We start from the raw sequence: 27,461 nt of genomic DNA, 5'->3' as shown, positions 1-27,461 counted from the left end.
TTATATAAATTCCAGGTGGCTGTCTTCTGGGACATTATATTTAGCTTTGTGCTTCTCAAAGAGCTCGGACAACTCTTTTAGGTATTTTTCATGGAGTTGATCAACTTCTTCATCTGAGGGTTTGTGCTTCTTCTGCACTGGAATTGGCTTCCCAACTGGAAAAGAAGTACAGGTGTTAGGAAGAGCCAGAGTCAGGCATCTCTGAACACTCTGCTCACCCTAGCATGGAGCTGAGGCCAGCCCATCCAGGATGGACAGGTCAGCATGCCAAGGTATTTCCTGGAGCCTGGGAGACAGCACAGACACGGAGGGATGGTGGCTCAGATCCTGACCAAGCTCTTGGTCTCCAGGATCACACTGGTCCTTGCCTCAGTTTACCCATCTGCAAAGCTGGCTAATGTCAAAGACCCTCTGTGCAGCCTTTTGAAGTAAGCAGTGCTGTATCCCAATGCAGTCCCAAGAGCTGCTTCTCACATCTCAGATGTGCTGCAGATAAACACAATGTAAAGACAGGATAATATTTGGGTTGGGTTTTCCAAGTTGTTTCCACATGGCCCTGGGAATCTGCATTGCAAATGGGGAAAGTGAGGAACAGGGGAGCCTCACACTATTTAAATACACTTGCACCAAAGGTGCTTCCACTTTGCTCAGATTAAAGATTCTGTGAAATATCTGATTTTTATTAGGAACCAAGTACTTACTTATCTTTTAAAAAGCATATTTTATTCAACAGCAAATCTAGTTATTTTGATTCCTGTCTTTAGAAGAGCCTTTCCATCTCCCAGAGCTACAAGGAGCAGGGGACAGTGAAGATCCATGAGGTACTTTTGCTCTGGTCTCTTACTCAAATTGTTTTTGTCAAGTGATGGAGGGTTTCAACATGTTGTAAGGCTATTCTTCATCCAATTAGTGAAGAGCCCATGTGATACTACACAGCTCATAAAACCATTGAGACAATCCAAACAGGTTCTAATACAATTAGAAGTAATTGCTCATTGTCAAACTTAATCAGTGGTGTATGCTCTAACCATTCCAAACAGCATTTTTATTAAATTAATTCACAGAGCATCAGCCACACTGGTGGACCAAGCATGGAGATGTTGGAAAACTTATTCAAAACCAAAGATTTTCTTGAAATCTGGTCTCCCACGGACATGGTCTCTGGCCAAAATGGTTCATCTTCCTCACATGCAAGTAGGTTTGGATTTGCAGATGTGTCTGCACAGGACAGTGAGCAAAGCTGCAAACTGCTTGACTGTTTGGAGAATCACAGAATGGTTTGGCTTGGGAGTGACATAAATATCCTCTCATTCCCCCCCCCCCCCCCCCCTTGAATAGGGACACTCTCCACTAGATCAGGCTGCTCTAAGCCCTGTCCCAGCTGCCCTTGAACACTTCCAGAGAAGCGGGGCAGCCACAGCTTCTCTGGGCAATGTGTGCCACATCCTCACAGCCAAGAATTTCTTCCCAATATCCATATAACCCTGCCATCCAGTTACTCCATGCCCTTTTCCAAAATCCCCCTTCAAATTTGCCCTTCAAGTTCGCCCTTTCTTGGAAGCCTTTAGCCACTGACAGAGGCTCTAAGGTCTCCTCAGAGCCTTCTCTTCTCCAGGCTGAATATCCCCAGCTCTCCCAGCCTGTCTCCCAGATGCTCCAAACCTTTGGAGCTTCTCTGTGGTTTCCAGCAGCTCCCCATCCTTCTGATGCTCTTGCCCTAGAGCTGGAGGCAGCACTGCATGAGGGGGTCTCACCTGAGTGGGGAAGAGGAACAGAATCCTCTCCCTTGACCTGCTGGTCCTACTTGTGTTTGTAAAACTGCCTTGGCAGATGTTTAATGCAACCCTACTGCAGTGTTCTTTGTAAACACATTGTGGTGTTGGGGCTGTCTGCATCTCACAGGAGTGATGAGCTTGGCCACATTTGATCTGGGGCTTTTCACAGCACAGCCCAGATGGGCTGGGATCTGTCATGACATCAAACCAGATTGCCAAAACAGTGAACAAGAAACAATTCCAAACAAGAACAGTTTGGAATGCTGCTCTGCAGCACATTTCTAGCCTACCCCTGCTTGTGCTCTCTGGCAGAGGCTCCAGCCTGGCAGGAGGATGACACAGACCAGGGACTGTCCCTGTTTCCCCAGTTTGGCCGGCCAAACTGGGTTTTGTGGATGGACTCACCCACGGTGCAGATGGGCCGCCGGTAGGGTATCACCCCGAAGCTGTACTGGAAGATGCCTCGTGCATGGAAGAGGGGAAGGGAGATGCCCATGATCTGCTGGAGAAAATGCTGAATCCTCCGCAGCCAGGAGCCCTGGGGATTCTTCACCTGATCAAAGACATCATTCTCCCCAAAGGAAAAGGCAGGGATCAGGGGGGTGCTGCAGGGAATCAAAACCAGTAGGGTGTCATGATTAGCAAAGCCCATTCCAAAACCCTTCATTCTTCTTCTCCAAAACAGAAACACCCCATTAACCAGCCACAGAGCCGAGCACCCCTCCCTCATTATCCCTGGATTCCACCCCCTTCCTCACCCATTCTGGATGGCCAGGCGCACAAATCCCTTCCTGTTCTTCAGCAGCAAGGTGAAGGATCCTGGACGGGCATCGAGGGCCTCCTGTGCCCCACCAACAATGATGGCCAGCAAGTTCCCGCCCCCTGGCTTCTGCAGCACGTAGGATGCACTCTCCTTGTCAGAGGGGATGAGGCCTGGAGAGCAGGGAGAAATTAAAAGTAAAGCCCACCTGTCTGTGGTTTGCTCTGCACCTTTTCCCCCCCATAATCTGTCTCTGGAGAGGTGCTAAAAATTTTATTTTCAGAGCTGAAAATCTCAGGTCAACTCCCTCAAAAGGTGCTAGATGTGCACACAGCTCTGCTGGGTGAGAACACAATTATCTATCTGATGTCTGGCTCAGAAGTGAGAAGTGAGAGAAAAATTAGGAAAAAATATAAACACAGAACTAGCTGCATTAAGTCCTAGAAAAAATCAGTTTCAATTTGTTGTCAAGTGAGACTGTGTCAAATTCTGAATAATTCTGATGTCGGAGAAACATTTGCTTTAGGTCAAAACACACACGCGTTTCAGTGGATGGTGCTAATTCAAAGTGGAATTTGATGAAGGATTTGGTCCTCTGGTGTTGTTTACTTGAATAAGATAGAAATCTTTAATTCAGATATGACAAAGCAACATTGTTTTACAATATTTTTTTAATTAAAAAAAAAATCCTTGTTTCAGGGGCTGAAATAATTTGCACATTAAAACCTCATTGATTGTGAAATGGATTCAATTGACCTGAAAATTAGTTATGCACCCAACTCTGACATTACAGTGACTAAACCTTCCTTCACCTGGGTCATAAGTGTCTCATATATCTCACTGTTTGGATTTTGCACTCTCCATGTAAATACTCTGGCAGCAGGAGCCAGTTTATGAGGAAAACAGGGTAATGGATGCCCTGGGGTACATCAGATGGAACTGGATGCCTGTGTTTAGCCTACTGAATTCTGCCCACATTCAGCTGGAAAAGTGACCATTGCCAAGCTCACTGCTGAGAGATGGAGGTCATCCTGCTGGTGTCCAAAAATCTCTCCAAATTCTCTCAGTTTAATTTTTATCTGTCCCTTTTCCTATCCTTTTTCACTACATCTTCCTCCCTGTCACATTCCATTGCAGCAGCATGAGCTACTATTTTTATCCTCTGTCCCTGGATGCTGCTTCCCTGGAAGCAGCAGATCCTTCAGAGAGAGCATCTTTTTCCTCACAGTTTCAGGCCTGAATATAATTTTTATGGAAAGAAATATAGGAACATCCTGGCCTGCAGCTCTCAGCATTTCTGTTCACAATTTGCTCCACATTTTGCTGTTCCACAGCACCAGCACAGTGATGCCCTGAGCACAGAGACCATTTATGGAGTTGAACAACAGAGATAACAGTAAGGAGGGCAACTTTTAACTTCAGAGGTTTTGAGTTGCCATCTCGAATAGCTGTGTCCATGAATAGGATCCAGTTGGCCCCAGATGAGGGAAAGCAGACCCTTGACTCCTCCTCCCCATGCATTTTCACTCTATGTTCCTCAAAAAAGCACCCACACATATTATTGCCTGCCATTGGCCCATGCTCCTTACCTCCACTCATCACATAGTCCCTGAAGAATGGGAAGCGAAACCACAGGGAAAGCAACATCAGGTGGGGGGTGATGCCTGGGAAGAGTGTGGAAAAGCCAGATGCCTCTGTGCAGAAATTGATGAAGGCTCCAACTGCCAGGACTCCATGGGGATGAAACCCCACCAGGTAGTTCTGCCGGGGGTCCAGCTCTGCTGTCTTCACCAACTGGACACAGAGATGAAGCCAAAAAGTGGTCAGGGTTAGTGCTGTAACCTCAGCACGGAGGGACACTGGCTATGAAGAGCAGATAAGGTATTCCTGGAGGGGAGCGTCATGCACCCACCATGCCTTTCTATTGGAAAAGGTTAACTGGAACAACTCCCCCATTTTTCACTGAAATGTATTTCATTGCCCATATTTCCATCTCCTGCTACCCATTGGCCTAAAATGACTTTTCTAATGGCACAGTTCATTATGTTGCCTTGAACTGGTCTAGGTGCTATTGGGAACCAATTTTGTTTAAAATGTTCTCCTATAAATTTTCTAATATGGGAGGGAAATCAAGAAAAGGGTGATTTCTTCCGCACAGTACCTCTTGATCCCACAACCAGAACAACAGAGGGAGTACATAATCACTCTGGTAGACCTACTACACAGCCCAAGCACGTGTCCCACCCAACAGCTTGGTGTGGATCAAAGGTTTATCCCATCCTGAAGCACGTGCCAGGTGATTCCTGGGTGTTTTCACACATGGTAAAATGAAATCTAATTCTCAGACATCTAACAGAGAAGCTGATGGTTTCCTTGCCACTGGGGAAAGCCTGAAGGATGCCAGATGTTTGTTTGTGCCTGTGTTGGGTGCCCAGGTCCATCAAAGAGCAGTGGATGTCTGCCCAAGGCTGCTGCAGCTTTGGCAGGAGGGAACAGAGAATTCCCATACCCAGCATTTTAGGGATGGGCAGCATGGATTGCAGACACAGGGCAGCTCATGGCCAGCCCTTGAGGGCTGACTAAGCAGCTTGTTAAAATCCTCAGCCAATCTGAAAGTGATATTCAAGCCTGGGATATACCACATGGGAGAATGGGTACCACAGAACAAGAGGGGATGGTTAAAGGGAGATAAGGGACAACTGGGATTTGATCTCCATTGCACTTGTTATGGACTGCCCAGGGGAGAGGAGCTGGTGTGACAAACCCAGCCTCCAGCTCTGGCACCCAGAAGACCTTGCCGTGCCAACACCAGCCAGCATGTGCACAGCCCAGGCAGAAGCAGGCATACTGACTGCTGAAATCTCTGCACCATTTCTGTGGATGCTGAACACTCACAGCAGCAGGGAAGGATGAACTTTTCAAGGTTAGTCATCACATCATTTCATCACTGAAGGGATGGTCAGACATTGAAACAAGATGACTAGGAAAGTGGTGGGACCACAGTCCCTGAAACTGTTCAAAAATATGTAGATGTGGCACTTGGGGACATGATTAGGTGGCATTTGCAATAGTGCTTGGGAACAGTTGGACTTAATATTCTTAGAGGGCATTTCCAACCTGAACAATTCTGTGACTCTGTTATCAGAGAGCCACCATGCCTTTCCAGACAACTCAAAGGCATTTGTGCTCAAGAACAACCAAAGCTCTATGCATTTAAGTGTCATCACTCCAAGTACCCTGATTCCATCTGCACTCAGGGTGCAGTTAATGGTGCATGTGTTTTCCTAGAAGCTGCCAGAACTGCAGGTTAATCATGAGAGTATATTTTACTTTCTTCCATCGTGACTCATTTTCCACCTGTCTGAAAGCACTGTTGACTGTACATGTGCCCATTCCAGCTGCTCCTAATGAGGGGAATGGACAAACCAAGTCCCACTACTGCCCAGGAAGAGAGGCAGATGGCTGAATCGCTAAGTGCCCACCATTTGCTCTTTTTTGAGTAATCTCAGCCTGCATCCATGTTTCCTGCATTCATCCTCAGCTTCCAAACAACGCTTCATCTCCAAGCGATTTATAAGCAGGGAAGCAAGATGTTCAGGCGTGTTAGAAATTGCTACATTTCTGGCTCTGTGCATGCAGGGAGACACAAGAGGGCAGCCACTGAGTGGTCAAATTGCCTTGATGGGAGAGTTTGCCTGTGCTAAGACACCACACATCTGTAAAAACACTCCCTAAGAAACATCCAGCTGCTGTCTCGGTGCTCATCCCAATGAAAGAGGGAGGAGAACAGGAAGGAAAGAACAAAGGTTAGTGCTTGGAGTGATAAGACAAGGGAGAGTGGTTTTAAACTGAGAGAGGGATAATTAAAACTAGATACGAGGAAGAAATTTTTTATTATAAAATTAGTGAGGCCCTGGCACAGGTTGCCCAGAGAGGCTGTGGCTTCTCCATTCCTGGAGGTGTTCATGGCCAGGTTGGATGGGACTTAGAGCAACGTGGTCTAAGGAAGGTGTCCTTGTTCCAACAAGGATCAGTTTTAAGGCCCCCTCCAACCCAAACCATTTTGTGATTCTGCGGTAAGATGTGGGCAACTGGCTCTGGGTGGTCCTGCTTGAGCAGTGGGTTGGGAATGTTGACCTCTGGAGTTCTCTTCCAATGTCACCCAGTCTTTGAATCTGTGATTTTTGATGCCCTGCTCTAAGCCATGGGCAGCTGGAGGGTAGCAGCTGAGTCCCTCAAGTGTTGGTGGATCTGGGTGATGTTTCTGCAAGTGCTGTCCCCTGCAGTAGCCCTGAGGAAAGAAGGTCCTCATTTTGTCACAGAGCCTTCTCACATTGGGATGATTTGGCCAAAACTCACTGAGAAACCAGAGAGCTTGTACAAGACTGAGAAGGAAATCTGTAGCAGAGGAGAGACTTAGGCAAAGTCTCTAGATAACATGGGTCTAGACTCTACACTGTCCTTTTCCCCTGGAAACTCTTCAATACAGAAACTCCATCTTCCCTTCTGGATTGTTCCCACTGTCGCACTCCTTCCCCCTCCACCTGGCAGAGGTCAGTCTCCATTCCCAAACTTCCAGGAAGGCTAATAATGTGACTCTGCACAGCTTCCCCCTCCTGCTGTCCAGCCAAACTGCGTAAGGAAACTGGGTTTGAGGTGCCAAGGAGTGGGACTATCCTCCATCCTGCCTCAAATAAGTTGTCCTTTCCACACTCTCTGGATGGCATTCGCAATTCCCGTCTTTATGAGTGAACTGAACATTTAATAATTGTCAAAGTACTTAAGAGTCCAAACAAGCTGGTGTGTGCATGAGCATGAGAAAATCCAGGGTTTTTCTGGTGAAATAAGAGCAGTTTCTCATCTCAGAGGTGTCTGAGGAATGCCAAGTTAATGTGTCTGACCTGTGGTCTGGAAGCAGCTGTTGGCAGCTCAGGGTTGTGCTCTCCAAGCTGAGCCATGGGTTTGTTGACTTCCTTGAGATTCCCTTTGGCATCGTCAGGATGCTGGCTGATGCCTTGGCTGCTGCCAGCAGTAATGATTCATTCTCAATAGTGTTATGAAGCCCTCTGAATCCCAGGTATGGGATGATCTTGGCCTTCCTAACAAATAAAATTGTTTAGGATGGAAAAGCCCTCTTAAGATCATGGAGTCCAAATGCTCCCGCAGCACTGCCAAGACCACCACTAATCCATGTCCCCAGCTGCCATATCCACATTAACATCCCGAATAGGAGACCAGATCAGCAAGCTCCTGGCTTCTTCATTTAAAATCTCCCAAACTGAATTGCTACTGCTTTTCTATCCTTCTCTGGTCCCAAACTCTGTTTCCATGGATGTCATAGTCAGTAATCTGCTCTTAAGTAGGATAAACCTTTCAACTTTGTACTAAACAAATCCTCATGTCTGTAGCTCTCCATAGACACCTCCCAAAATCATCTCTTGCAAGATGGAACATGCAGCCAGTTCCTCTGTAAGAAGAAGCCCAGCAAAGGTATCCAGGAAACCCAACCAGATCTGAAGAAGGACAAATTGTGCCAAACTGAGAAGAAGCAGGTCACCCACCCAAGGGTGTCTGGATGGGAGACCAAAGGAAGGGCAAGTTTCTGAGTACCACTAGCAGCTGCTGAGCAGGATGGGTTTCAGCTCCCAGCAATGGTGAGAGCTTGAGAGGCACAGCTGGAAACAGTGAGATCTTTGAGCCCTGGGGTTTTCTCCTGGTGCCACAATGTTAGGTCAGAGCTGCTTTTGCAGCAAATATCGGAGAACCTGACCAGCCAGGTGGATTTAAATTGAGTTTGGATGGGACTTCACCACCCTCACTCCCAAAGCAGGGTAAGGATGGAAGCTCCAAATTGCTCAAGTCCTCCCTTCCTCTTGTAGGGTTTCCTTTATCCAGTGGATTAGCAGTGCAAATGGTGGGACACAGTCCTCCAATGGATCTCAGCCATTGCCCCCCTTGTAGTGGTTTTGGTTCACCAGTTTCAGATTTCCTCAGTTTTGAGATTTTCCTGGCCAATGCACCAAAGAGTGTGGTGGGTTCGGTGCTGGCCAATCACCAGTGCACTCACTTCCTGCTGTGAGACAGGATCAGGAGAAAGGCAAAGCAGGCTCAAAACTTTAAAAGGGTGTAAACAAAATTTTATTAAAAGTAACTAAAAGAAAAAGGTAGTAAGAATCAAAACAAACCCTTCAGAACACTTCTCCCCCCACCTTTTCCTTCCCACTGACAATGTAAAGAAAAAAACCCTAAAATTTCCAGTCAGTTTACCACCTCTAAAATAGTCTTTCTGCAGAAGTCCTTCCCATTGCCACAAGCCTTCCCACAGCTTGTCAATGGGCCATGTCGACTTATGGGGTATTGTTTTAAAGATGAGCTATTCAAAGGCAAAAGTTCTCATTGTCTATCTCTAAAATAATCTTCATCCCTGAGAATAGACATCTTCTTTTCCTGGCGACACCAGACTACTCTTATCTCTTTCTCTGTTCAGGCTTCTCATGGGATCACAACTGCTCTCACATCTGCTTACTTTAGCATGGAGGCCTTTGCTCAATATCAACTTGAACTCTTCATCTCCCCATAGTTTCATGCATTATAGGGAAAAAGAGTCTTTTTCTCCATAACTTACAAGAGGATTTCAGCCCCAAGACCAAGGCATCTCCTCATCCCTCCCCTCTGCGACTATAACAGTGGAAAGCAGCTTGAGAAAGGAAGATGAACATCACCTCAAGGATTTATAGTTTCGACCAAGGGAAGCTGGACATCACTGTTATGAGATTTATAGTCCTTGCAATCAAAAGGTGGACCCACATCTGGAGAGCTGGACCTCACCAGATGGGGTACTTCTTCCTTCTTTCAGAAACCGGACCACCACCATCTGGAATACTCCTTTCTGTGATACATCCTGAGAAAAACTAAGTATTGCTCATACTTTACCACATTAATTAATAAATTGATTGCTGCTTGAATATTGGCCTAGTCAAGCTTCTCATTTATAACAGGGGGATTCTCCTTCCCCGTGCCCGATGGTTGCAGACAACTCCCATGGGATAAAATCCCAGCACCTACCCGGGGCTGCTCCCAGGGCCCGACGGGCTCGGCTGGGCCCCAGGCTGAGGTGGGTGTGTAGCCAGCAGGTAGATGTTAGTAAGGCCAGCTCCATCCGGCCCGGAGCATCCCCCTCTCCCTACTTGGGAGCCGATGTGGGAAGAGGGGGAGCCAGCAGGCAGCACGGGGAAAGGGGGCCCAGCCCTGCAGCAGGGCTGGCCTGGGCCAGGACAGGGCCCAGTGGGCCTGGGGTGTGCCCCCTTCTTGCCGGCCAGGAAAGAAGGAGAAAGTTCCTGGGTTTCTCTGGTCCTTAACATATGTTTTTCACAGAGGTGTGTCCAGCTTCTCAGTGATTCAACAGACTGTCCCCAAATTCCTCCCATGTCAAACTATGACACCCCTCTTAAGGACACTCCAGAACAGAAAAGAGAGGGCCAACACACGGGACAGAGAAGTCCCTCAGAAAAGGATAGCATGGGGGCTTTGGGCCATTTGGCCATGCTTTGCTTTTTCCCTGACAATCCCTCTTCCAGCCAACAGAAGGAAGCAAAGGGAACAGTCAAGACCTCTGGAAATCAGAAATTTTATTTGATGTCATGGACCATCGCATAAGTCCTCAGTTACAAATAGTACCACTCTTCTGTGAAAAGAAAGGAAACATTCCTGGCAGGAATTGGTTCACATGAACTGGAACTGTCCCCTCTACAGTGCCTTGCAACTCCCGAGAACTGCAACACACTCAAATAACCTCCATCAGTGTTTGTGACATTGTGAAATATGTTATACAATAATTTGTGCTAAAGGAAATTGAAACCACAGCATCTTGTGTACCAAGCCAGTGTCTGGCAAATAAACAATGGAGATTCAAACACCAGGAGGACACTGTCTCCCGGGATGTATGTTTCAGGGGATTTTTTCATCTGATAAGACCCCAGCAGGAGGCATTTGATAGGCATCATCAGAAGTTTATGCCAGGAAGTTTTCACCTGACAGGATTCCACTGGTTCCAGGAAACGGCAGCAAGAAAGAAAAACTAGGATAATATGCTAAAATATGCTAAAGAAGAGCCCCCTTCCAGAGCCCAAAACACTGTATAAAACGGATCCCTTTGAAATGACACTTTGGAGACCCACAGGGACTTTGGTGCAATAGAGGCCAAATCCTAAGTCTCCCCGACCCTGATCGCCTGGCTCAGAGTCAATTCACTTGTAGCTTTTTCCAAGTTTATACTCTGATAATTTAATAAATTTCCTTAATTGTTAAATTGGAGTATTCATTTATAGCACCATGATGAGAATGAATGAATCATGGGATGAAGTCTTTCCAAATTACTTCCCAAAGCTTCTAGGGTTTAACGAATTCTCCAGTAACTCATTTCAGTTATGCTAACAAAAGCCAGTAACACTATCAAGACCACAAGCACAGTGACAGAGGTTTCTGCAGACAGCAAGGTCCACCTGGCACTTAGATATAACCTCAAGGCTTGTAAGAAATATCAAGGAGAAAACAGCGTGGCAAAGACCACAGGGACCTTCCCTGTACAGCATGTTCTTTCCAGGCTGCCCTGAATAAAGCTGGCATGATTATCCCTACTGGGGTGCTCTGAGTGACGACAGTAGTTGAAAACAAAATATGCGCCTGTCTTGATTTAAAAGACAAATGTCCGCCAAGGAAGGTAGGAACCTTCCTGGAACGGGAAGAAAACACCCCTCTCTTCAAATTATTGTAATTTGAAAATTACATGGCTTTCAAGGGGAAAAAAAAAAAAATTAGAAGAGTAACCGTTCGCTGCCCGCTCTAGAGAGGCCGAGAGAGGGAGCCATGATCCCCTCAGCCGGCGCCGGGAGGGGAGGAAGGAAGGAAATTGCTCCTTTTGCAAACTCAGGGGCATCGTTCGGTCTCAGCACTACAAGGAGCAGCTGGCAGAAGCAGGGGAAGCAGGCAGATGCGACCGTAGTGCCGAACTGCAGCACAGCAAAGTCCTGGAGCCGAGGACACAAAGTCCCTCCATGCCCTTGTGGAAGGAGGACAGGAAGGTCGGACCCACCCGCAGCAAGTCTCAGGTCCCAGATCACAATTTGTGGTGGGTGGCATCACACCACAACTCCCAAAAAATGCTGAACAGAAAAGCCCATGTCCTCAGCCAAAAACTCCCCATCCCCACAAAAACTCCACTGGAATGCCAAGAGACTTCCTTTTGTGTCTTGATGGCTAACTGTTCACCCAAAAAGCCACCCCCTACCCCTTCCAACGTCTCCCTGATAACAAAAGGAAGAAATTCACTGAGAAACCTAAAAACCCTCAACAGTCCTCAAAATTATCTGAGACCTTAATTTGCTAGAACGGACTCACAACCCAAGCTGTGTGATCCAAAGGTGAGATGTCTTGCCTAAGCCAAGCATCCAGCCCCAATTTTCAGTCAGCAAGATGGTGACTTCTGCTTGAGGACCGTGGTAAAAATAGATATTGTCAAGCTTATGCTTACACTTTCCCCATTTCACCTTCCTCATCTGAGATTACCAAAGCACCATGGATGTATGAGGGAGGATGGGATGAGACTGGTGTGAAACAGCAGTGATGTCCATTCTCTTGGCATGGGGACAGAATTTGTTTTTTCTGTTAAACTGGGTGTATCCTTCATTGTAAAGACGCACTGATAAATGATGAGCAATTGAAAATGGAGATAGGGTTTGGGCAGCAGCAGACAGATTACTGACTGCTTTTTGAACATAGCATAGATAAATCAGTCCACTGCATCCAAAATCACTCTGTAGGCAACATCAACACAGCAGGCATCACAGGTTATCTATTCAGACATACTCTAGCTCAAACAGATTAATTTTAAACTTTTTGGTATATTTTCCATATTATAATGCAGCTGAGCTCAGTCATGTATTGGAATGGAAGAATCATAGATTTGTTTAGGTCATAAAAGCCCTCTGAGACCATCAAGTCCAACCATTACCCCAGCACTGCCAAGGCCACCACTAAACCATGTTTCAAAGTGCCACACCTACATGATTTTGAAACAGTTCCAGGCACACTGAAGGACTATAATAAGAGTATATTTAAAAATAAATAAATAAATAAACAAACAAACAAACAGATTAGAATATGTTTAAAATGCCAGGAAATTAAGCAGAAATATTTCCCTGGGCAATGCATTGGATCCTGACTTGATTTCTCACTCATCCCACTCTTCAAAACGTTCAAGCTCATTTGGGTCCTGCCTAACTGATTCTCAAATCATTAATTAAATTGCAGTCAGTTCCAAGGGGGATAAATCCAGCACCACAGTGGTACTTGTGTAGGGGTGGTATCAGCAGAAGGTGCGTCCTGCACACACTGCAGTGGCCTGGCTCAGCTCAGCACTGGCAGGCTCCAGGTACTGCAGCACACTGCAGATTCACACTGCCCAGAAAACAGATGCTCATCCCAACCTCTCTATGCTTCCACGACAGCAAACATGCACAGGGATCCCTTAAAAGCAGTGTTTAAAGCTGTTTCCTAAAATAAGACAGCAGGCAGCACTTGCTGCCTCCAAGCACTTGACCATGCTAAGTTTGCTGCTGGGATCTGGTAGGATTAGGAGTCATACTTAATCTTCCCAGAACGCCTAATTCTCCAGGGCTTAACAAATTCTGTCTGTACACAAGTACAGTCCAGAGTCCTGGATATCAACCCAGCCCTTGTCCCCAGATGTCACTTCCTTGTGTCCCTTGTGATGGGACTTTGGGCAAGTGAGGTTGTTCAGCCTGAGGAAGAAAAGGTGAGACCTTAGAACCCCTGCCAGTGGCTTTAGCCCTCTGCTAAAGGGGCTCAAAGAGAGCTGGAGACGGATTTTGGACAAGGGCCTGGAGGAACAGGACAATGGGAAATGGCTTCCACTGACGGAGAACAGGGTGAGATGGGATATTGGGCAGAAATTCTTGGCAGTGAGGATGCTGAAGCACTGGCACAGGTTGCCCAGAGAAGCTGTGGCTGTCCCATCCCTGGAAGTTTTCAAGACCAAGCTGATCAGGGTTTGGAGCAACCTGGTGTAGTGGAAGGTGTCCCTGCCCATAGTAGGGGGGTTAGAATTGCATGATCATTGAGGTCTCTTCCAACCCAAAACATTTCATGATTCCATAATTCTATGACTGAGAAAATATTTTGGAGAAATAGTATTATGTGATTGCTTGGTTATAATGCTCTCTATATTAAATATCTTTTAAATTTTTCTGCAGTCCTTTTGTGTTACTTCCTCCGTTATCTCCCAGAGAAGTGGGGAGGAAGGCTTCATGGAGCCCTCCGGGCCCTCACCCAGGGAGGTACAGCCAAACCCCATACCATGCTCCCTCTACTGGTGTTAGTGTCCTCCTGCCCGGAAGGACACACACGGAACACAGCGAGGCGTTCAGGAGTGGGGTTCCATGATCTTTAGAAAGGGACAGGAGACGGGTCATTGCTGGGCTGATCTGGCACCTAAATTTCAGCAGAGAGGCTGGTCCAGCACTTCACTAAGTGGTGGCTTACAGCCACAAATAATTTACAGAATATATCCTGCATATAATTACTGCAGTTGCATAAATAATTTAATTACTTTATGGTTTGGGTTGCAATGTGATAAATAACATAGAGAATAGAAATTTTCAGTTCCTTAGAAGTTGCTGAATAGAGCTTAAAGACTAACTACAAACAAAGATAAAAGGATGTAAAGGTATGCACACTGGATGATAAATGTTGCTTACCAGTAGAAGAACAGATAAAGAGGGCTACAGTGGTTTTTTTGCAAGTTAGGTAACAAGAAGCAACAGCACATGCCCAAAGAAAAAGTTCAAGGAGAGGTCATATTTAAAATTGAAATATTCACTGAATAGGATCACCAGAGATCCCTTTAGAGGACCTTCAAGGATCATAAAATTATTTCTAGTAGGAGGAAGTTGCATGCAAATTAGTTCTAGGAAGAGTGATGTTTATGTATTAGCTAGGAAACACACTTTAATGAATATATATGATTATAATGTAGTAAAGCCTCACCACACACATTGGATTAAACAAGACATCCTTGCAATGTGTCCTGCACAGGTAAAGAATGCCTGCCTTCTAACACTTCAAATTGCGTTAGAAAGTTTATTTTCTGGCTGATTTCAGTATCAAAGGGACCTTAAAATTCCACTCCCTGCCATGGGAATGGACACCTTCCACTAGACTGGGTTGCTCCAAGCCCCGTCCAACCTGGCCCTGGACTCTTTCAGGGATGGGGCAGCCACAGCTGCTCTGGGCAACCTGTGCCACAGCCTCACCACCCTCACAGCCAAGAATTTTTTTCCTGATATCCCATCTAAATCTACCCTCTTAGAGTTTGAAACCATTCCCCCTTGTTTCATCACTATAGTTCCTGATGAACAGTGTCTCTCCATCTTCCCTGTAGGGCCCCTCAGATGCTGGAAGGTGCTGTGTGGTGTCCTCACAACGTTCTCCAGGGTAAACAGCCCCAACTTTCTCAGCTATCTCCAGTGGCAGGTGCTCCAGTCCCCTCACTGACTTTGTGGCCTCCTCTGGACTTGCCCCAGAAGTGCCGTTTAACCTTCTTAAGATGGAGGCTCCAGAACTGTGCACAGTATTCCGGGTGTGATCTCATGAGAACAGAAAAGAGGGTTATTTCTGTTTGAGCAGCAAAGCTGATGGGCATGTCATCTCTGGTCCTCACTTTGCTCTGGCCCCCCTTAATCCTTATCCCAGGCCCTACTCCACTCAGGATGGACTCATCCCAGGCCCTACTCTATGCAGGATGGACACTTAGGCTGGGTTCTTATTTTTTCCTTTAGGCTAGTGTGTTCTTTGGCTTTTTGAGCTCCCAACTTCTTTATCCTGGACTGCAGCACTCAGCTTCTGACTCCAGGTGATCTCTGACCAACTGGGTGCATCCCATCTGAGTTCTCTCAACAGGCAATGTATTCCTAAAAGAATTATCTTAGAAATTCCAATTGTCTGGTCTATCCTTGAAGCTCTCTTCCTTGCACAACCCATCAGCTCTTCTCCTGCATTGTTCAGATTTGTTCCAACTTGTGACAGGTCTGAGGCAGGATTGCTGCTGCTCCATGTAGGAAAGACATTCTGTGCTGTTCTTGTGAGCTTGCAAAGGCCTTCTGAAGATAAGAAAAGTCCTGTATCTCACCAATGTTGTCACCATGGAGACATGATGAAGGAGAGAAAGTCAAGAGATACGGACTCTAGCTCAGTGGGCTCCCTGATCACCCACTGAGAACTTTGTTTCTTTCTTATAACCAGTAGACAGTGAATGTGTATGTTGAGTGAATGTAAATATCTTGAAAGAGTATAAAAGTAACATGTTGCTATAATAAATCTCTCTTGCACGCTTCTGAGGGAGTTGTGGTACTTTGTGCTGTGTCATGCTCTGTAACAACAGCTCCATGCATCCATACCATGACAAGGGGACACCAGATAAAAGAATAAGGGCAAAGGCCAGCCACACACATTAAGTAAATCAGGGACTGTCACAGAAGTCCTTCTCAAGAGAACAGCAGTTCTCTGAGACTGCCCAGTTCACCCCCAGCTTTACCCATCCATCCCCCTCCTCAGCAAAATGGGATACTGACATTGCAGACCATCCAAGAACTCTTGGATTTTGGTTAAAACTTGGCCCTATGCCCACTGGGTAAATTCTGAGCAACCTGAAGGGCAGGAATGTTGCAATATAGACATGGAAAACGAAGGTGAGATTTCCCTAGCAGCTGGAATGCAGCAAGATTAAATAGGTATGGAAAAGCCAGGTGATTGAAGCATGTGGTTTGTAAAAATGGTAATCCCCGTTTGTTACTGTGTCTTTGAATAATGTGGGAGCTGGGAAGATTATCCTACAACACCAAGCTCCCAGAACCCCATGCCATGACTGCTGGCCCCAGACTGTGTCCAGACTCCAAGGACAAAGCTGGTCCCTGGAACGCCGAAGAGCCGATGGACTGGTGGCACTTACCGTGACGGGGAAATAGTCCCTCATGTACCTCCAAACGGCGCAGTTCCGGAAGACATGGATCCGCCGCCCGCCCTTGCTGGGCTTCTCCCTGTCTATGAACCACCATGCAGCATAGAGGGCACTGACCAGCCAAAAACGAGTGAAGAGGAGGGCGATGAAGACGGCAGTGGAGCACTGTGCTGAAAGAAAAGCCAGCAGTGACTTGATAGTTGGATTAGGTGGACTTTGGGAGGAATGGTTCATCTGGAGAGGCATTTTGGTCCTGGGATGGAGCCTCCACTGGGCTTGCTGCTGAATTTGTCAGTGTGAGGGCACCTCTGATGCAGATGTGGTTTCTTTTCTGTCTGCCCCAGGGACATGAAAAGACACCAAGCACCTCCCTTGTAACAACCACCAATTTCTCCAAAGGCCACCACGTCCCTCTCTTCCCAAAATGCTGATGAATCTCACTCCATTCACAGTGTTCTTATGGATCAGCTCTCTATCCCTCTGCTGTCTTGCTTTTCTTTGGAGTCAGACTGATCTTTGCAACAATAATGGCCTTGTTTTACCCCAAAACTACTGTTAATACCCCCTGATGACACCTGATATTTTGCAATGGCAGCAAAAAGGGTTCTGTGTCCAGTCTGTACAGTCCCCAATAGCTTTATCTTGAGCTAATGATTCTCCATTTTAATTGTGTCCATGGTATATACCCATAGATAAGATTTTACTCTTTAGTGAGTTTTTTGTTATTGATTTTGGACCCTTTCTTCCACATCTAATCTTGGGCTCCACAGGATTTTCAGTTCTTTCAACTTGGTGTCATAATGGATTTTATAAGAATGCTCTATTTCATTCTCTATGACTTCCATGACTTGGGACTTTGTCCAGTGTTTGGGACTTGGGACTTTGGCCAGGTTTGACCTCTACCTCCTACCTCCCTTATGCCTCCCTTTGGCATAGAAACAAGAGAACAAAAGCATTTGTGCAAACCAACAACGCTGTGTGTCTGCAGACACTGGGAAGTGATGATGGCCACCAAGCTGCCACCTGGCAAAGCAGATGTGTGCCCGGGAAGAGCTGTGTCCTCTCCATCTGTCCCTCTGGAACCCTTGGTATTGCTTTTGAAGGGAAAGACTGAGCTGAAGAAAACCCAGAGATTTGTCCAAGTCCTTTGCCTTCCCCAGCTCGTGGATTACCTTATGTTTTGTATATTTTGTTCTACTTTGGGTCTTCATTTCAGATCTTCCACCCAGGGCTGGAAAATATGAGGATGAAGATGCCCTGCTCAGCTTCAGCTTCAGCTGTGATATAGATGCATCCACACCCTCATGCTCTGAGACATCTTGTCCACCTTTGGGAGCCACCCGATACCTGCTCTCTCCACCTCCTCTCAGCTAAGGCCTGTCAGAGACATGGAATATGATGCTCTCATCTAAGACCTTCATGTATCTCCTTGTTTGCTTTCACTTAAGGATAAATCAGTAGATCATGTCTGTAGCATCTTTTTCGTGATAAGTCACCCTGATTACAAAACTTTGCATGAAAAAGCAAATCCTTGTCCTTTTTTAGAACACTCTCATGATGGTACCAATAATTCCTATGGGGGAAAAAAGTGCAATAATCTAACAGGATCCTAAATCCCCTTAAAGCTGAAATGGGATTGCGTGTAGCAAGCACCTGGGTAGGCTCTAAGAATTTTACAGCGGGAAAAACTGCAGCTCTTGGCAAAGCAGGAGGTTGAACCTGTACTGCATCACACAGGTCAGAAAGAACCACTGCTCACACCTGGTGCCACACTTTTAATGGAATCATAACAGTCCCCTCAAATCTGGCCTTGGACACTTCCAAGGATGTGGCAGTCACAGTTTCTCTGGGCAACCTGTGCCAGGGCCTCACCACCATCACAGCCAAGAATTTCTTCCCAATATCCCATCTAACCCTGCGCTCTGGCAGTGTGAAACCATTCCCATTGTCCTGTCCCTCCAGACCCTTGTCCAAAGTCCCTCTCCAGCTCCCTTGGAGGCCCTATAGCACTGGAAGAGACTCTAAGGTCTGCCCAGAGCCTTCCCTTCTCCAAGCTGAACACCCCAGCTCTCCCAGCCTGTCTCCAGAGCAGAGGGGCTCTAGCCCTTGGAGCATCTCCAAGGCCTCCTCTGGATCTGCTCCAATTGGAGTCTCAGAAAAGTGGAATGGAGTGAGAGAATCCCCTCCCTCAACCTGCTGCTCACGCTTCGTTTCCAAACACCACAGACACAGACTTTGTAACTCTCAAGAACTGCATAGAACATGAGCTGCAGCTCCAGGGTCCACATGATAAACAAACACAATTTTACTCCACCTAGGAGCCAGGTCATCAGGTCTGCTGCGAAACTACAGTGCCTAATTCTCCTTTTATCATAGTGTGCAAAGCTCAAAGTACATTCTGCAAAGTGAAGGAGTAGTTCTGGATGAAATCCATGCTTTATCTCACAATTATATAATTATTAATTTCTTCCTCAATTAATTTGCAATTCAATTTTTTTTTCCCCAGAGCAAAATTTGCACTTGTGACCTCCACTGAATTTCAAGATTTGGGGGATTTTTGTCCTTTTGAAACCTTTTGGTGCTCTATGGGAAAGGGCCCCATTCCTGTCTGAGAATGGACTGCCAGTCTGAACATTACTGTGGATGGCACCAAAGAGATAGGAACATTCCAGAAAATGTAGAGTTATATCTGCATCCAAACAAATTCCAGCCTTAGGCAGGCATCTGATTATTTATGGTCTGTAATTTGGTGAGGAAGAACAACTCCTTACCACTGTCTGGACACCAACACTTTGTGGGGCACCAGTGGATGGAAATTTTCCACAGAGCTCTATTAGTGTGTTCCAAAAGTCATGTCAGGTCCCCAGACTAAGTCCACCACCACTGGTCCCACTGCTCAGAAAAAATGGGCAGGTTTGAGTTGCAAACAGGTTTGAAGTTGGAAACAGACATGTTCCTCATCTCCTCCTTCTGCAGGTCTGGATATATCTCCTCCAGAACTTTAATATTTACACAAAAAATTTTGAAAGCAAATCAAATCACATCAAATTTGATCCCTTACCGTCCTGAAACAGCCTTGGAACTCCAAGAATTAGAGTTCCTGGGTTCTGTGAAATTGGATTTTTGTGTCGATTTTAAATGCACAGACAGGAATCAGTCTAAAAATGTTTCTCCCTATCACCCTGTGTAAAAGAATCAAACCTTTTACTGCAATTATACTTTTGGCAGCCTTTCTAAATCCAGTAATGCCTCTGCCCCTGCTGCCATCAGGAATGTTTTAGTTTATAAAGATAAAGCCTGAGCCTTTTAGGGTTGGAGTTTTTTAACTAAAATATTATTTTTAGGATAGGTATGTATGTGATAATTTTGATAATAATTGTATTAATTATGATGTCTTCTGATTTGTGCATAGATTAATTTTGAAGGCCATTAAAGGAGTGGTTTTGATTGAAAGGAAAGGGGGAGATGTTGGGATGTTGGGAGACACAAGACAGATGATGGTCTTTGGGCCTAGTAAACGTAAGAGATTTGATAACAGGATGCTTTGGCAAAAGCAAATGAAACTTTGAAAATTAGACCTAGATTGCAAGAAGATTCAATCAGACCAGTTTACCAGAAAAAGCAAATCTCATTAAACTCTGCAAGCAGGAGATGTTGTGATATGCATAAGTTTGTGTATGTGATTTTAACCTAATCACTGGTACTAGGCTCCCCTAAAATAGTATATAAGCATCTGTATCTCACAATAAAATCAGATTCTGATCACCAAATCAGCCTTCCCCATCTCTCTCCATCGTCAACATATGGACTCCTGTGCTATAACCCAATGGCATATGCTAATTTGCTATAAAATGGCTTAAGCCCTTACACAAAGCACTTTCAAGGCAGACAAGGGCTGTAAGAGCAGGGTTAAGGGCATCATGCAAGTCATTGCAGATGCATCAGTTCTGTTATCTGAAAATAGGCAATTCTGGGCTGAGAATAGCTGCTGCATTGTCTACACTGTCATGGAGAGTGGAGACTGCTTCAAACCAAAACTAAAACCAAAGGGTTCCTGGCAAGAAGAAGTGTGATATGCAGGCCCTAAATCTTGCACTTTCTGATGAGTCCAGATTCAGGCAGGTTTCTCTGTAGTTGTCCACAGTGAGGTTTGGCTCTGGATGAAGCATTCATAGGATGGTCCTGGACTCTGCAATGCATCTGTTGAGCAGGGGTCCAGCAACTTTTCATGGTCTAGGACCCAGCATCTCACGTCTCCATGGCTGTATGAGACTCAGCAAAGACACATCCATGTGTATTTGATGGTTTGTTTGTTTGTTTGTTTGTTTTCCCACAGGTCAATTGGTTTTCTGGGCTGGATTCCTTCAAAGAAGCTCATAGCTACTTTGCTTCAAAGAAGCAAAAATGAAGTGGTGTGTTTCTTATGCTGAGTTTTGATGTGAGCTCTAAATATGCCATGGGCTCCAAGTAAGCCATGGGTTCCAAAGGAGCCACAGGTTTCAAGGCACATGGAGAACTTCTCTGGCCAAATCTAAGCAGGGACCATGTCCCATCAAAGTGCTCCTAACCCAAAATTTGTTAATTCAGCCTGAAATAGGGAAAACTGCAACCCACAGAAAGAGATTTTTGTTATCACAACAGCCTGAAAGTGAGTCAGATTCATACTGCACTTGCCAGTAGGGCTTGCAAGATCACTGCAGAATCACAGAATGCAGATGGCCTTAGACCACAGATGGTCTTAGAGGGATCTCAAAGACCATCCAGCTCCAACTGCCCTGCCATGGGCAGGGATAGCTCCCACTAAACCAGGTTGTTCAAAGTCCCATCCAAACTGCCCTTGAGTGCTTCCAAGATGCACATTGCTGAGGTCCTCAGTGCCGGCCTGCAGTCCTGATTGTGGCCGCCTACACAGATAGTGCGCCCTTGGGCACAGCTGATGTGGGCAGGCTGTGCACTACACTCAGCTGCCAGGGTAGCCTGATCATGCTGGTACCCTGTGCCCTTTGAGCCAACCCTGATGACTCGAAGGTTCAAAGTCTGGGTGTGGTGTGCTGGGTCTGCAGAGGCAGCATGCCCAGATCTGCTGGCCCTGCACTGGGTTTGTTTGCCATGGTTCAGCTCTGCACTCATAGCTTGGCATGGTGTATCTGGATGGGTGTCCATGCCTAGTGGAGAGTGGGAATGAGAGAGGCAGAAGGAAGCAGTGCAGCAGGCTTGGGCACCAGCCTGCTGATTTCAGCTTTCTGCAGTAGCCTGGTTGCTCCATTACAAGGAGGCACTGGTCAGTGCTCAGATCATGTACTGGGAAGGCAATAGGATCCCCTGCAACACATTCTTACAACCTGCACTCCTCCTCCAGCCTCTGAAATAAATAGAACCTTTTGTTTCCATGCTCTTGTCAGGATCATCCTCAAGAAACCGGCAGTATGGACAATGCTTGTCTGTTGCAAGGGATGCTGGAGCAGAGCTCCTTGCTGGCACTGGGGCCAAGCTGCTTCACCCAGCATCCTGCAGGGATGAATGAGTCCCTCCCACAGTGCGTGGCTTCTCAGGGGATGCATTTGCACAGCCATGGCAACATCTGCCTGCAGTCAGGGCTGCTGGCATCTCTGGCCAAATGGTGTTTCAGAAGCCCTCTTCTGGCAGCAGAAGCACAAACCTGTCTCCCAAACAAAGGAGCAGCCGACAGCTAAATCCTGCCCACAGAAAGTCTGAGCTCCGTGCCTGAGGATTATAACAGTGCAACAAGGGGTGTTTGGCAGCTGATGGGATGAAAATAAAGGTATCTCTTAGCATCTGGCTTATGCAGTTGTTGAACTAGGATATTTTGGCTAGAAAGCTCCAGGCTTAAAGAAACTTTGTAAAATGAACCAAACCAGCTGGAATTGCTTCATAAGGTTTTGTTATCACCTTTCTAGTGCCCCTCTTAAGAGCATTTCTTAACTGCTTTTGGTTTCAGATTGTATCACCAAAAGAAACCCAAAACAAACCCCAAAACAAACCAAACAAAACATGCAAAACCCCAAACCAACAAACAAACAAAAAACCAGCTAAAACACACAAAAAACACCATAAAACAAATCAAGTTCTTCCCGGGAAAGACGATAAACTCTTGAAGGTCAGCCATGGGAGGATGAGTGGGTTTGGGTCTCATCCTCATTCAGAGCAAACTGCATTTCCCTGCAGGAGGTAGAGCCAGTGTTTGCAAGTAACTCCTACAACTGCAGAGGCTTCCTCCCTTCTGGCCATTTGCTATCATTCTGTTGGTTCTAGAAGTTATTTCCATCTCTGGAAAGTCAAGTGCCAGCTTGCTCCCAATACCAAGAAGGCAAAAACCTCCAGTACAAATTGTTTTATTGGAAATCATTGTTGAAACTCCATAAGCCCCAACTGCATCCATGCTGAGAATGGGGATGTGCTGTTGGAGCGCCTGTTAACACTGTGACCATGTCTCTACCTCATCCCAACTGAATCGTGGACTGTGGAAGGAAATGCAGATGCAGGGACAGAGAGGGAATCATGGAGCACTCCAAAATGTCCCATTCTGGCCAGCTGTGTCCAAGACTGCATGGCTTTTGCCAGATTTTCGTCTCTTGCCAGGATACATTGGTGTCTCCTCCTGCCAGGTGTTCCCTGGTGGCAGAAGGTTGATCACATATGGGATCTGTTCTTCACTAGAATGTTGATCACAGATAGGATTTCTTCTGCTCAGGGAGACCCCCAGGGTTTATAACACAAGTACACAATGGCACCAAGGATGGCTGTTTGGCACTTCTCTTCCAAAAAAAAGGGCAGTTTCATCCATCCTGGTGACCAGCAATGGCCCCTGGCCTCTTGAATTGCACAAATTGGGATAAGGTGTAGTTCAGAAGAGTGATACTTATGACAGGAATGAGGGATTTGTCTTTACAACAAAGCAGTGAGTCTACTAGTAGATAAAACTGAAATAAAAGCAACTCAAATGCCTAATTCACAACTATTTGCAATTCTTGCAAAACTTTTTAAAAGGGAAATCAGTTAGTAATCAAGGTATATGATGATCTAATTAGAGAAAAGTGGTCAATTGATGTATCCCTGGATGGAGGGAACACCCAAAAGTCAGGAAAAGATGAATGCCCACCTCAGTGAATCATGCAATACTGTGGAGCAGACACCTGGAATCCCAATGTATTAATATCAGATGCCAGAGAACCTATTTATAATTTAAATTGGATAATTAGGTTTCGAGCTGTCTTTGAAATAATAACCAACCAGACAGCTACAGCTCTCGACCACCTTGCTGACAAATCCACTCAGATGAGGAATGCAGTATTTCAACATCAGATGGCATTAGATTATCTGTTAGCAGAAGAAGGGAGAGTGTGTGGAAAATTAAATGACTCAAACTGCTTTTTGCAAATAGAAAAGTGGTGAAACAAATCACAGAAGGAATAAGAAAGTTAGCTCATGTATTGCACCAAACATGGAAAGGATGTGAATGGGACATGTGTTTGTGGCTACCTGGTGGACTTTGGGTTAAACAAATGCTTTTTTCCTCTTTTGTGCTATAGCAACTCTAATCTTTTTACCAGGCATGATCCCTTGCTTAGTGCAACTTATTCAACATGTGATCAAAGGGATGCAGGTAGTAGCCATGCCCACTGATCCAGAAATAGCTACAAAAGGACAGAAAATTATGTTGCTGCAAATAATTGCAATACCAAAAGAGATCCAGGAACAGAAAAATAAGTAAATTATAACTTAAGTTTGTAAAGACAATTACTGAGAAAATAAAACAGGAAAGATTGAAAGGAATGAGGGATTTGTCTTTGCAAACAAGCTGTGGGTCTGCTAGTAGATAAAACTAGCACTGAGAGAGCTAAAAGAAACAATGGGAAAGATTCCACTGATTGATGAATGGAATGAGATAGAGTTGTCTTTACAAATAAACTGTAGGTCTGCTGATAAATAAAACTTAATACTCAGAGATGACAGAAACAATTGGAAAAACCATAAATTCCTTAGGAATTCCACTGATTGATACAAGGAAAAAAAAAGGGCCTGGGGAGAATACATTAGAAGGGTGTCTTAGGTATTAGGTGTTTCAGGAAGTCTGTACCTCTCAAGTACCTCAGCCAATGGGGAAAGAGAGAGGGAAATGTGCCCAGGAAATTAGGATAAAAAGGAGGATGTGTCCTTTAAAAATTTGAGAGACCCCAGGGGAATGCCCCATGGCCTCTCCCTTTATTCGAATAAGGTAAAAGGACTCCTCTGTCTCCTTTTTGGACATAAACCTCTGATGTTTGTGGAGTAATTTTCCTGACACAGCATGAGCCAATCCTACACCAAGAAACATTTAAAGAGCTAAAGGCAGGGTGTCTGGACCCGTATTGCACACTCCTCTGGTCCATCAGATACTGGTGCAAAGGTGGTCATGCAGGCTCAGGTCTGCAGCAGATTTTGGAAGGGCCCATCTCAGAAACTGAGTGGGAGTCTGAAGCACAGCCTGTGCTTTCTGTGCAGGTACAGTTCTGGAGATGTTTGTGTACAAAGATCTGCTGTGTTTTGGGCTAGTCAGCAGCTGTCCTGCCACAGCAAAGGAGGAGCTTCACACACATTCCATCTGAGATTCACAACTGGCATAACAATGGGAAGCTCTGTGATGTTACCTTTCAGCTTGGCTCCTGATGGGCTGTAAATGGCCCCAGACATTTTACACGGATAACCTACCTCTGATATTTTAATTTCCATAAAACTAGCAAGAATTGCCATGTTCCAGCCTGATGGGCTGTAAATGTCCCTAGGCAGTTTTTCCACTCCACTGATAATGTGCCTCTCTGTCTCCCATCATCATTTCCCTGTGCATCCCATCCAAAACAGCACCTGTGTCATTTCCATCAGCACCTGATGCCCTCCACCAGGCAGTGACTTTGTCTGCATCTCAGTCTGCTGATGTGTCTTTTCCTCAAACTGTTTGGGTTTTCTTGGAAAAATGACCTTCTAGAATGTGCAGGGGCATCTGTAAAAAGTGAAGGGTCTGTTCCCAGGGCTAGACAAGCAGAGTCACCAATATTCCTCCTATGGTACCATTCCTCAAGCATGGTAATTCTATTTCTCATTCCTAACACCAAGCAGAGCAACACCTTAAACCACGAAAACTCTAAACCTAAAGAGCAAGACAAGCAGAAAACCCAACCCGCTTTAGATGCTGCAAAAGACCTGTAAATATTCCCATGCATAGGCAATCAGCCATGCACTTCCTTAGTGCCACCCTGCTCTGATCAGGTGGTGAGAAGAAGCCAAAAATGCTGGCACAGAATGCTCAAATAAGTTGTGGCTGCCCCATCTCTGGGGCACTGTTCAAAGCCATGTTGGATGGGACTTGGAGCAACCCAGTATAGTGGAAGCTGTCCTTGCCCGTGGCAGGGAATGCAACAGGATGATCTTAAAGAGCTCTATCAATCCAAACCACTCTGTGATTGTATGATTGTGCTAAAGGCACCATGGTGTTGTACAAAGCAGAGCAACACCAATATTTTGCAGCCCCCAAAATCACCACTGACTTTGAGCAGAGCACCAGGCAGTGGTTCTGTGTCAAGCACCCCCTGTGCAACAATAACCAGGATGTTTTGGAAGCTGATTAATAAGGTACCTGATAAACCTTCTTCTCCTGGCATCCTGACATGAGGGAGTGGCATCCTCACAGGGCAACTTTCAGTCAAACCTAAGCTATTGGAGACCATCCAGGGACACTTTTGGTAGCTTCTGCTGCATTTTGTGATGTCATGAAGAGCAAGATGACTGGCAATGACCATGGGAGCAGATGTTTCTATCTCTACAGGATCTGATGACAAAGGTGGACTGCCTTCCTTTCTCACACCACCAGCTGGCATCTCATCACCTGCTGTCTGTACACATCTTCCCCCACACCCAACACACACATATCCACCAGTTCTTTTAGGAAATAATGCTATGGCATTGTGAGAACAGCACAGCAAAGCTCAGGGCAAGACTTTATGGGAGTGTGCTGCGGGTTTATTTAGGGAAAACACAGCCTACAGTGGTAGCCATCACAAAGGCAGGCACCTAACTCCTTGGTAATCACTGATGAGAGTCAGAGGAAGGGGATGGCAGCTCATCCCATTGCTCCCAGGAGATCACTGACAAAAGCTGGAATGAAGCAAAAATGAGGAATAAAATCAGGTAGAAGCCTCACATCTTCTTAGGAGCCTTTTCCCTCCATTTTATAGGAATGGAGATGCCCAGGGCTAAAGGCAGGTGAGACTCCATCTCCAAAGGCAGAGCCAGGCCACACTTGCAGCTCCCTCTGTGCACAGTGCTCAGCTCCACAGTGCCCCAGGGAGATGCAGGAAAGCTCCATTTGCTCTGCCTCTTCCAGGCACTCCCTCTGCTCTGCAGGACATGTCCTGGCACCAATCCCTCCCATGGCCAGCATCTCTCACCAGGCACAAGAGAATATGACAACACTGCAGGTGACAATTTAAAGGGGAGTTTTAGTGGCCTCTCACATCTTCAATCATTTTATGATCATGCACAGCTTCTTCCTGGTGGGTTCACCAGGTTCAGCCTGGGGTGTTCTCATTTTCATTGCCAAACTTGCTTATGGTTCATGTATGTTGTGAGAGTGTTTTGAGGCCAAGTGGGACAGGAGCCAAAGCAAATCCATATCAGAATGCTGCAGAAAAATGTAGGGGATTGTAACTGGATGATCTTTAAAGTCCCTTCCAACCCAAACCATACTGCAGTTCTATGGAAAGCTTCTCTGGTTTCTCAGCAAAAGGAAAGAGAGATGTCTCTTACCTAGACCCAGGAAGCTGCAGACCCATTGAGCCACTGCTGCTGTCTGAAGCCTCCTCTGAAGCGGCACAGACCGCGGAGCAAACTCAATTTTCAT

General features: G+C 45.9%; 1 protein-coding gene across 1 annotated transcript; it reads right to left on the bottom strand.

Moving 5' to 3' along the window:
• On the bottom strand, nt 1-27,461 carry MOGAT2 (monoacylglycerol O-acyltransferase 2). The gene is made up of 6 exons (XM_054270425.1): nt 27,368-27,461; nt 16,559-16,737; nt 4,125-4,329; nt 2,534-2,708; nt 2,181-2,380; nt 1-155 (listed from the first exon to the last, which is right to left on the bottom strand). Exons 1-6 carry the CDS (start codon nt 27,459-27,461, stop codon nt 1-3), a joined length of 1,008 nt encoding a protein of 335 aa, XP_054126400.1.

This window comes from Melozone crissalis, unplaced genomic scaffold (genome assembly GCF_028551555.1).
Source record: "Melozone crissalis strain CALT ecotype California unplaced genomic scaffold, PUWL_Pcris_2 ptg000009l_1, whole genome shotgun sequence".
NCBI lineage: Eukaryota > Metazoa > Chordata > Aves > Passeriformes > Passerellidae > Melozone > Melozone crissalis.
Note: the sequence above shows the minus strand (reverse complement) of the source record. Positions and strands in the feature narration are given on the sequence as shown.

Excerpts from the sequence above, each read along its gene's own strand:
- MOGAT2 (XM_054270425.1), bottom strand. The coding sequence starts at position 27,461 with ATGAAAATTGAGTTTGCTCCGCGGTCTGTGCCGCTTCAGAGGAGGCTT. Across the intron at positions 2,709-4,124 it reads GGACTATGTGATGAGTGGAG|GCCTCATCCCCTCTGACAAG; the intron begins GTAAGGAGCATG and ends CCTGCTCTCCAG. Across the intron at positions 2,381-2,533 it reads CGCCTGGCCATCCAGAATGG|CACCCCCCTGATCCCTGCCT; the intron begins GTGAGGAAGGGG and ends GATTCCCTGCAG.